Source organism: Bos mutus, chromosome 14 (assembly GCF_027580195.1).
Source record: "Bos mutus isolate GX-2022 chromosome 14, NWIPB_WYAK_1.1, whole genome shotgun sequence".
In the NCBI taxonomy this organism is placed as follows: domain Eukaryota; kingdom Metazoa; phylum Chordata; class Mammalia; order Artiodactyla; family Bovidae; genus Bos; species Bos mutus.
Window position 1 is genome coordinate 49,844,065 of NC_091630.1, and position 12,071 is coordinate 49,856,135.

The 12,071-nt window shown below is 37.4% G+C and overlaps 1 protein-coding gene across 2 annotated transcripts in view; it reads right to left on the reverse strand.

Moving 5' to 3' along the window:
* Window positions 1–4,266: 4,266 nt before the first annotated feature.
* The window catches only part of PREX2 (phosphatidylinositol-3,4,5-trisphosphate dependent Rac exchange factor 2), a 304,496-nt gene continuing 296,691 nt past the window's right edge, over window positions 4,267–12,071 (reverse strand). For both annotated transcript variants that reach the window (XM_070382299.1, XM_070382298.1), the window contains one exon: window positions 4,267–9,787. In XM_070382299.1, coding sequence (XP_070238400.1) covers window positions 9,651–9,787 — 137 coding nt within the window. In that variant the 3' untranslated portion in view covers window positions 4,267–9,650. The remainder of the gene's footprint in view (window positions 9,788–12,071) is intronic.

Consider the following 12,071-nt stretch of genomic DNA (forward strand, 5'->3'; position numbering starts at 1 on the left):
CTCTGGGAGATAGTGAAGGACAAGGAAGCCTAGCATGCTGCAGTTCATGGGGTCACAAAGAATCAGACATGACTTAGCAACTGAACAGCAACACTTCAGATCATGTTCAAATAGCAGACCAATGTCAGTCTAGAAAACCCCACACTCAACATTTTAAAATCAGTCAGTTCAGTTGCTTAGTCAAGATTGAATGAAAACTGACCTTTTCCAGTCCTGTGGCCACTGCTGAGTTTTCCAAATTTGCTGGCATATTGTGTGCAGCACTTTCACAACATCATCTTTTAGGATTTGAAATACCTCAACTGGAATTCCTGGAGAAGGCAATGGCACCCCACTCCAGTACTCTTGCCTGGAAAATCCCATGGATGGAGGAGCCTGGTGGGCTGCAGTCCATGGAATCGCTAAGAGTCGGAAATGACTGAGCAGTTTCACTTTCACTTTTCACTTTTATGCATTGGAGAAGGAAATGGCAACCCACTCCAGTGTTCTTGCCTGGAGAATCCCAGGGACAGGCGAGCCTGGTGGGCTTCTGTCTATAGGGTCGCACAGAGTTGGACACGACTGAAGTGACTTAGCAGCAGCAGCAACTGGAATTCCATCACCTCCATTAGCTTTGTTCGTAGTGATGCTTCCTAAGACACACTTGACTTCACATTCCAGAATGTCTGGCTCTAGGTGAGTGATCACACCATTGTGGTTATCTGGGTCATGAAGCTCCTTTTGGTATAGTCTTATGTGTATTCTTAATACCTTCTGCTTCTTTTAGGTCCATACCATTTTTGTCCTTTATTGTGCTCATGTTTGCATGAAATCTTCCCTTGGTGTCTCTAATTTTCTTGAAGGGATGTCTAGTCTTTCCCATTCTATTGTTTTCTTCTATTTCTTTGCATTGATCACTGAGGAAGGCTTTCTCATCTCTCCTTGCTATTCTTTGGAACTCTGCATTCAGATGCTTATATCTTTCCTTTTCTCCTTTCTCTTCTTTTCTCAGCTATTTGTAAGGCCTCCTCAGACAACCATTTTGCCTTTTTGTATTTCTTTTCCTTGGGGATGGTCTTGATCACTGCCTCCTGTACAATGTCATGATCCTCTGTCCATAGTTCTTCGGGCACTCCGTCTATCAGATCTAATCCCTTGAATCTGTTTGTCACTTCCACTGTATCATCGTAAGGGATTTGATTTAGGTTATACCTGAATGGTCTCGTGGTTTTCCCTACTTTCTTCAATTTAAGTCTGAATTTGGCAGTAAGGAGTTCATGAGCTGAGCCATAGTCAGCTCCTGGTCTTATTTTTGCTGACTGTATAGAGCTTCTCCATCTTTGGCTGCAAAGAATATAATCAATCTGATTTCAGTATTGACCATCTGGTGATGTCCATGTGTAGAGTCTTCTCTTGTGCTGCTGGAAGAGGGTGTTTGCTATGACCAGTGCGTTCTCTTGGCAAAACTCTGTTAGCCTTTGACCTGCTTTGTTTTTACTCCAAGGCCAAATTTGCCTGTTATTCCAAGTATCTCTTGACTTTCTACTTTTGCATTCTAGTCCCCTATGATGAAAAGGATATCTTTTTTGGGTTTTAGTTCTAGAAGATTTAGTTCTTGTAGGTCTTCATAGACCATTCAACTTCATCTTCTTCAGCATTAGTATATGGGGCATAGACTTACTTGCATTACTCTGATAGTGAATGGTTTGCCTTGGAATTGAACTGAAATCATTCTGTCATTTTTGAGATTGCATCCAAGTATTGCATTTCAGACTCTTTTGTTGACTGTGGGGGCTACTTCATTTCTTCTAAGGGATTCTTGCCCACAGTACTAGATACAATGGTCATCTGAGTTAAATTCACCCATTCCAGTCCATTTTAGTTCACTGATTCCTAAAATGTCGATGTTCACTCTTGCCATCTCCTGTTTGACCACTTCCAATTTACCTTGATTCATGTAACTAAATTTTAAAATACTTTTTGTGAAAAGAAAATTAGTCTTTAACCTTTACGTCATCTAACTTAAGCACCCTGGACATGGCCACGTAGAATTACAAATTTAGTCCAGAAAACATGGCAAACTGGTGGGATCAATATTTGAGTCACTAAAATATCCTCTATTCTAACATCTCATCACATTATAAGCTGAAATGATCAGAAAGGATACGTCTGCATTTGAATGGAACATGTCCTTCCAAGCCCCTAACGTTCTGAACATGGACGAATGGAGACAATATCACATCCTGATTTTAATTCTAATCCACTGTTATTGTTCATTTATGTCAATGTCCTTTGCTATACACCAGAAATTGACACTACATTGCACGTTAACTATATTTCAGTAAAAAATAAAACAAAAATAGATATAAAAAAAATTGTCAGTAGTTCTTCCTTTAAGCCTTAAAGCTTTCCTCCCCTCACCGCCACCAAGCCAGGTAATAAATGGCTGCCCCATCTCTTGTTTACCTTCTTTCCCCTTTATGTTATCATGATGTTTTTAGAACAGTTTTCCCACTCTGTGCTCCACTGAATATTTGCATTCCAAGAAAATATTAGCAAATCTTCTATGAAACATGTCCTCTCTTCTAGAAGTTGTGAAACACATCACCTCTTTCTTCCAAAGTTGTGATTTTTATAAGTATATTAAAAGGTCAGAGAAGTCCTATGATAAAGAAAATCTGTTTGAGTCTGTGTTTCTTAAAACCAATTTTGACCACAGAATACGTTTTGTATGTGTGTCTAATAGTGACCTAATAGCGACTCTGGAACACCAGTGTCTGGACTGCTGCTCTAAAACAAATAACCTCTATTTGTTCATTCCAGTTTTTCTTATTACTGTATTAAATTTGCAATCTCAATATACCAGCAATCTCCAAAAGGTAAAATGTAATTATTGATTTTTGTTTCCTCCAATGATTATTTCCTTCCACTTTTCTGGTGGTCTATATAGTCAACATCATATAAATTTTTCAAACTCCTCACTGGAATTTTATAATTTTTTATTATTGTTATTAACTAGATGTCTCAATTTTCTTCCCTGTAAAATGTCCAGACTTCTTAGCCTGGAACTGAGACACCTATACCATCCAGATTCAACCTTCTTTTCAATCCATCTCTCTCTAATCACATCCATAAATCTTTTTTTTCTTTGGTATATAAAGAAATTTATAATCTAATAATAAAAAGCAACAAGCTCAATAAAAATGTGCAAGCATCTAAACAGACAATTCATACAAAACATTATTTTGAAAGTTGCTCTGTCATGTCTGACTCTTTGCAGAATTCTCCAGGCCAAAATACTGGAGTGGGGAGCCTTTTCCTTCTCCAGGGGATCTTCCCAACCCAGGGATCGAACCCAGGTCTCCCGCATTGCAGGCAGATTCTTTACCATCTGAGCTACCAGGGAAGCCCCAAATCATTATATTAATAGCCAAAAGCTCAGGTAAAATGTTCAGCATTATTACTTATCATATTCACAAATATTGATCCTCTATCCAAACTAATTTACTCACCATCTCACCAAAATATCTGGCACATTTGCATCTCAGTACAAGCTGTTCTTCTTACAAGGCCGTGTCCACTTCTTCTGTTGCTTAATCTTACACATTCTGAACACTGACTAGCCAACTTTTATCGTTTCTGTGTTTTCTCATTAGCCTTCCCCTTCTAGAACTGTAAACTTCACATGAGCAATAGCCATATATGTTTTTAAGGACTAATTATCCAGCTTAGCTCAGAACCTGTTAAGCAATTTCTAGATGCCCAATAAAGAGACGTTGGGTTGAATCTGAATTCCTTGTATTTCTATGGCACATATTTCTCATCGTCCTACCTCTCATTTTGTATTGGTGTGTATTGCCTTTTGTTGGTAATTACCATTTTAGTTTGTGCACTATGATAGTCATTTATATTACCAAGTTATTTAACTGTAGAGTCTGGAAATCATATGCATTTATAACACCCTCAGCAACCATGATAGGGGCTTATCCATAACAGGTACTGAGTAAACCTTGATAGACTGGCTCATTAATTCAAGAAGCACACAGTCTCTTTCTGTGAAGCTTTCCTGCCCCTATTTAGCTTCTTTCCCTAGCAGTTACTGTCTCTATAACTCACCTTAGTTCATATTTGTAGATTTGTTTCACATGTTTATCAAAGTTTCTTCTATTGAGCTTGTGAATTCTTAAAGGATGAAAAGCTCTGTTTCATGCACATTTTTGTCTCTTAAACAGGTGAAAATATAACAGGAATTGATTAAATTTAAATAGATGGAAACTGAAATGGTCATACTACATTTCACTTTATTATTTTCGACACATGATACAATGTTACTATCCTAGTCTTTTATGCAGACAAAAATAAATGATATAAAATACATAATACACTTGATTATTTTAACCATGCACAAAATACTGAGAGATTCAAACTATGTTACACATATTTTACAAAGGAAAAAACACACTACTATAATAACATATTCATATGACATTTGTCATTACAGTTTGGGTGTTATACAATGTTAAATATGGATATATTCAAAAGAATCACTATTTATAGAACCCACTTGATATTTTAATGTTTAAAATAATGAATACTGTGTAAATGCATACTTATAAAAATATTTTTAAACAAAAAAGCTATGTTCTACTCATTTACTTGGCAGTTACAAAAATATATATTCATCTGAAACTCTAGTAAATTTGCTTGAGGGATTAGATACTTAAGTTTAAATGTATGCTTTCTAGAGCATTTTATCAACTTAGTATTCTTGAAATTACACAACATAGATACCTACATGGTATTGGAATAAGTTTGCATTACAAATAATGTCATTACAGGAAAAAGACACAAAGGAGATTAACGCGGAGGAGACACTGAGAAGATTTTTGAACCAAATACATGCAATGCATAAAGGCAGCCCACCAACTGTGCCTTTCACAAAGTGAATTCTCAAACACGTTTGTTGGATGAACACATGAGTGGATAATATTTATTCTGTTATTTGACCCAAAATGAACTGTCCAAAGCTTTCTATTTCTACTAGAACTATCATTTAAGAATTCAATAATTTTGTTCGTAATCAACTACCTCTGGTGGCAAAGCCAGATCAATAGACTCCAGACTAAGTAACAGACTAGTGCCAGTCATCAAAAGATGGCCTACCAGGGACACTTACGGCATATTTAGACACACATTCAATATACTGAACCACTCCATATTTCATACCTTCATACAAAATAAGACAGAAGAATCTGAGTCATTTTTATAATGTATTATCATAAAAACAAAACATTATAAATATTAATATATGTATATAAAATATATATTTATCTCTTAGTATAGCTAGTAGACTTCAGAAATGTCTTCTCAGTGAGAGAAGCAAACTATCCTGAGTGAAGGAGGTCAAGCACAACTTGGCAAAATGAACGCTGAGACTACTGTTAAAAGCAAAACTTTTAAGTAGCAAAATTTTTCGAAAACAAAAGACTAACCACAATAACTACTATGCAATCACAGCACCTTCAAAGTTTGTGGCCCCTGTATGTAAAAGGAATCAGCCTGAGCCCATTCTTGGTCCAGACACCTGCTGGAAGCTCATCCCAACTCGTCTGCTTCACAAAGGATGAAACTTTTCTGAAGCTCATCTCTAAATGTGAAAAACTTTATAAAATACAGAATATTTTTCTTAAGGTCCAGATGGTCCTAAACCGTTTCCAAAATTGTTGCCTTCATACTTACATAGGACAACTGACAACTCATTCAGCAAATCGATTAATATATACACCTGTTAATCAAGTAACTACCACTAACGTTGGGATCATAACTGAGCTATCATTTTGTATGATAATTCACTTTAAAAGCCTTTAAAAATTAAACATAAATTTTAAAATTCAGAAGCAATGTAATCACATGCTAAAGGTTAGTTTCACTATTTGTAAAGTCAGCTAGTGAAGAAAATCTAAAAATGACCTTTAAAGTAAAAGGTAAATGAAAATGACTTAAATTCAAATTAGTCATTTAAAATTTCAACTTTATGTTTTACTGAATATGTAGGTGAATAAAAATATGCCTTCTATTCTACACTAACCATGCTACATAGGAACTATTTGAACTAATGAAAGAGTAGTGTTCTAATTACACATTTATTATTTTCAAATACATACAGTAACTCAAAGGAATGCTTCCAAGTCAATAAAATTAGTTTTGCTGGTAAAATGTGTCCAAGGAGTAGAAAATAGTTTGTTTTCCTAAATGACTTAATATGCCACTCAGGATTTTTTTATCTGTTCATTTTCTTGGCTTTCACAGTTAATGCCAAGGTCAGTATCATGCTGTTCTGAATTCATCACAAAATTTAAATTAATAGAGTCAGAACCAATATCATTACAATGTCGTATATGTTATAATATCAGAAGTTAATCTAACTTTAAATTGAACATTGTTGCTGTAAGAAGAGTGGCCGTTGAATGCACAGGGACTCTAAATCACTAGAAGAATGTAATTTGAAAAGATAAAAAATAGTATGAGACTCCGAAGATGGGGATACTGGTTCATAAAATAAAGCCTAGATTCTAAATTCAACATTACATATCCAGTATAAGTAAAACCAGTACAAAGGTTCTTTCTTCCTCCCTCCCTCCCTTCTTCCATCCCTCTTTATCTCCTCCTTCTTTCTTCCATTCTTTTTCATTAAATGTAATGGAAATAGGTATAAAATTCTAGTCTCCTCAAATTACTCATACCTTTAATATTAATTTTCAATATTTAATAAGAAAACTTCATAAGGTACAATGGAATGTTTCAGATTTCTTGACTATGAATTACTAGTTAACAAGTATTTATGATTCAGCCCCATATTAAGAACCAACATTTCCAGGCGTGACCTTCTGTTTTAGGTGGAGAGAGGCAGAGGTCCACACTTAAACTGCAAAGTTGGGAGAACCTGGAAGAACTGTTAGCAGGCTTTTGTAACGTTTAAAGGTACACTGGTTTCAGAACAGTATGTGAGCATTTAGGTAAACCCATTCTAAAAACTCAAGGCCAGTCTATGGTCACATCAAGGTCAATCTAGGGTCACACCACCCTGAACATGCCCGAGCTCATATAAAAGCTGCAGGTCAGTTGAATGCCCACCGTCACACAGAGGTACATAGTGGTGTTGAAGAGTTGTCCTTATTCATTCACTCACATGATTTTTTGCTGTCACCACTGTTTTGGAATCAGTCCAATTTTATATATTGTACTATTCAAGACTTTAAAAACATGTCTAAAACTGTTATCTTCAATTATGAGGAATAGATTCTGTCTTTTCAGATTGCAATAGCATTAGGTTACTTCATAATGTGTATACAGAATGGCAAAATGTCCAGCATATCCTGTGATTTTCATATATTTAGAGGCACTTTATATGTTTCCATTCACTTTTTTCTTAACATAATACGTATAATATAATGGCCCACGCCACACAGAACTCCAACTTTACTAACAAATAACTGGCAGTATTATAACATTTCCTGTATTAATAAGGAAAAGTAACACAATGTATTAAGAAAGCAGACTTCCTAGGCTCAAATCCTGGTTCTACCACTTATTGGCCATGTGATCTTGGGCAAGTCACTGGACCATTCTTTGCTTCAGTTCCTCAACTGTAAAACAGGGGTGATGCTAAGAATATCACCTCAAAGCATCAATATGAGGATGAATGAAGCAATAACAAGAAACTATGGCAAAGCACCTGGAGGTATTGCTTGGCACATAGAAACTACTTAGGTTTTAGCTACAGTTTTCATTACAATAAAAAATCACAGTGATTGATGGTAACATGTCATCACTAACTTTTGAGCTTTTAAGTGCCAAGCATTGATAGATGGTACATTTACACCATGTTTAACCCTTAAAATAGTATTAAGTACATTATATTATATAGATTCAATCTTAAAGTATGCTAATTTATAAACACTACAATAGCAGATAATTTCTCCCATGAAATACAAAGTATGACTGAAATGTTTAAGTGGCCTCTTCAGACCTTTAACAAGGAATACGGCTTCCAGGGTAGTGATCAGAGAACAGTAATGACAACATGAAAAGTACTTGCTAGTTAATCAGTTTTGCTCACTCATTATTCCCATGTTAAATGTAATCAAATCGTCAGTAACAGGAACATCACAATTTACTAATTTCATGGACCTTCAGGATCACCGGCAATAGTATCAAAAATGTTAAAGCCCTGAAAGTTAAGAACACATTTAATGCAAATATTTATATAAAGGTTATGTCTTCATTAAATTCAAAGTGTTCAACTTTTTTGTCTGAAAACTCTGATGTTGGTTTATTTTTCATTATAAATATGTACTTATCACGAAAGTCTTCAATGTTTCTATGCGAAATAACATTTATTACCTTGACCAGGACATGAAGACCTCATAAATACATAACACAGTGTTTCTGTTATTGAATACACAAGTGCTAGTGATGAAAGCTTTTTAATGAGTTTGAAAACTATCACCAAATTTCATAAATTAAAATTTAATAATGCTTTGTAAATACTTTACTTATGGACAGCATTTCATATTGGAAATTAATCTAAATCCACATAAGTATCACAATCACAGCAGGGCCATTTCACTGTTTTGAAAAATTATAGATTTAAAATCAATATTACAATTTTCACTATGCTAAGGAAACATTATTAATATTTTATCAATGTAGACAGATAAACATTATGTAAACTTTAGAATGAAAATAGAATATACCTTGTACTTTCATAAATTATCAAGGTCTCTAATAGTCCTTTTAAAGTTCAACAACTAAAGCTTTATTTTCTCATGTTATACATATACTACCTTGATAGAAACACACTCAGTATGGTGTATTCTCTAAGAGTCTGACATCGCATATGAAAGCCTGAACAAGATTTTCAGGTATCTTTCAAATTTAAAGGTTGAGTTTTTTAATAGGTTTATTTTCCCCTGCTTCACCCTAGTCATCCTCCCAATCCTTCCCAATCCCTGCTTCTCCCCACCCCTGGGCACCTACGTCCCAGCTTCAGGACTCATTATCCAAGGAAGCCATGTTCATTTCAGAGACCAAGGACAGCACTGGTTCACTGGAACTCTCCCCAAGCAGAAAGCGTCCCTGAAAGCAGCTGGAAGAAGATGCTGCTGGAGGCCTCAGTCAGCTCTCTCCTCCTCTACTGAGAAATACTCTTTCTCTTACTGAAAAAGAGTAAAGGATGCTCCTCACCTTTCACCCACAAACGACTTTCTCAGATGCAAGCAGGAGACCAAAAACCTACGACGCCCAGTCTCTGCCGTCTGCCACATTTCTGTGTGATCACCTGAAAAGTGTGACCAGGTTCTCCAATGACAGACTTCTTCAAGTGGAAATATCCATCATTACGTGCTCCATTTGGAGAAGATGAAAAGCGAATGCAATATAGTAATTTCAATAAATGGGAAAGGAGGCACAATGGTTAATGTTTCATCTTGGATCTTTTTTCATATAATCTCCAGGACGGATAATTCATGTTAACACAGAGAGAGATCAGTTTGTGAAGCTGAGTTGTTTGAATGGACTTCTATCCTTTTCCAGCACAAACATCTAAGTACAAACTGAACATTAGTTATTTACAGCATGATGAAAGAGTCAGAGAAAAAATGTCCATTTCTTTATGTTGAGTGGAGGATGTTTAGCCAGCACGTCCTTTGTCTCATCCAGTGTTCAGAAGCTTCTGCTTGTCTGGTTCCTTGAAGATGCTCCTCATTCTTCTCCAACCGGAGGAGGCGGCTCACACAGCTTGTACAGCCTAGAAAAGGCATGGGAAGGTGTGACAGTGACCCAGCACATTTAGATCACTTGAGATGTTTTTACTGGTATGACAAATACATTGACAAGAACTTCTTGGTTTGGGAGTCAGTCAAGATCCTATCACCTATTTCACTAAAAATTGCATGTGCGTTAGCAAACTTCAAAATTTCGGTTCTGTTATTACAAAACACCCACGTCTCTTTGCACATCTACATGCCCACTGACTAGGCAATGCTGCTGTTTTTATACCAGCTGCTTCTGCTCCAGTGCTGTCAATCTGGGCTGTTCACCTTGCTGGTAGCAAAAGTGATGCTCTGAAATCTAGGAGGTACTTAGCATCATATGTATTATGATTATCTTGCAGCAACATAGCATTTCTCTCTTAAGTCATTCCTGACTTTCCAAGTTCTAGAACTCTGCCTCACTTGTACCATCCTGGTGGTGCTGACAGTTGGTCAAGGCTAGGCTGATGAGACACAGTCCTGAGGCCTGAATTTCAAGGCACAAGGAGCTGGTGTTTCCTAAGGAACACCTGCCCAGCTCTATCCACACTGTCACTCCCTTGTCAATAGAATCAGGTGGAGATTCAAGTGGGCCAAGAAATCCATTTGAACTGGTGGAGATGCCCCCAAGATGCTCTCTTTGCTCTCGGGTCTAGTTTTCTGAAACCAGACAGCATGCAGGCAAAGCTCGGGGCACAGAACCCGGAAGATGATACAAGTTCTATTGCTTCACGTTCTTCTGAATGGTTGACTCCTAACTCCAGAACCAAATGAAGGTGGATATAACTGCTTCAGTAGTGATGCATAAAGCACACGCATTACTAAGGCCAAAGCTGATAGAACAGGTGGGCTTCCCTGGTGGCTCAAACAGTAAAGAATCTGCCTGCAATGGAGACCTGGGTTCGATCCCTGGGTCAGGAAGATCCCCTGGAGAAGGAAATGGCAAGCCATTCGGTATTCTTGCCAGGAGAGTTCCCATGGACAGAGGAGCCTGGTGGGCTACAGTCCATGGGGTCCCAAAGAGCTGGACATGACTGAGTGACTAACCTTCACACTTTGAGTGAACACCAGCAGATGTAATGAAGCTGGTTGTAAGCCTGGAGTTCTCGATAAGAATGTGGTCATGCTGGTCCTACTTCAGAGCTTAGTCTTATGCTCTAGAAATATAAGGTGCAAATTTCAACTTTGCTCCATTTTACATTCTTTTTTTTTCTTTTTTCAGCTACATCACACAGCACGTGAGAAGCCAGTTCCCTGACCAGAGTTTTAACCAACACCTCCTATTGGAAGCATGGAGTCTTAATCATTGAACTGCCAGAGAAGTCCAACTTTGCTCTGTGTTAAAAGCACTCCAAACCCAGGGGTCTCTGTGCTAAGTCACTTTCTTTTACAGATGAAATTGAACACAGTTTAAATGTGCTGCTGACAAATTCAGCAAATTATAAACTTCCTCTCCCTTCAACATTTAATCCCACGGTCATTCAAAATCAAAGAGTGGGGGAGAATGAAAAAGATTTAATAGCAAGTTAGAAATCTAGTTAAACAAAAGAACTTTCCCATTCTGGAAGCCCAGACAAGAAGGAATTGCCTTTGGAGTCTGCAAGGTGTTTAATACGGTATGTGTCATCTCCACGGAAGAAAATGAATGCTGAAATAAGGACATCTCACACCAGAAAAGCTTATTTCATCCTTCCTGGACAAAAGCATACGTTAAATTGAGCTGACAGACTTCAAAGCTGCTTGTGCAGCTGAAGGATATGATGTTGCTTCAAACTGCATTCCCAGAGCTGGAATAATAGAATGAAGGGACCATTCTTCTCTTTAATTTCATTTTATTTCCTGACAGTGCAGCCTAATGAGTGCAAAGGCCTCATGTAGAACAGGAACAGTCAGCTGGGTGGCAAACATCCTTCCCCGTGAGGTCTGGGCTGAGAAGCCACCTGCCATTACCTTGCACTGCACGTTTCCATATAATGCGGCTAATGCCACTGGGTAGAGCAGTCTTTGAAAAGACTGCCTCGCAATTTGGAGAAAAGGCTACTCCCTGCATTCACCTAATGAAGTAATAGCTCTGGGTACTGCAGCAGAGCTGGGCACATTCCACTTGGCAGAGGTTTCTTGGAAGGGACTCAGGGTTATCTGAGTCCAGATACATTTGTAATGGAACTTTCAGGCTTTGGGGACTGCGAACAGGCAGATCAAGCTCGGTAGTAAAATGTAATAGGTAAGAGCTGGACTTTCACTCTGTGCTGACCCGTTTGCTTTCTGGCATCTAAACAG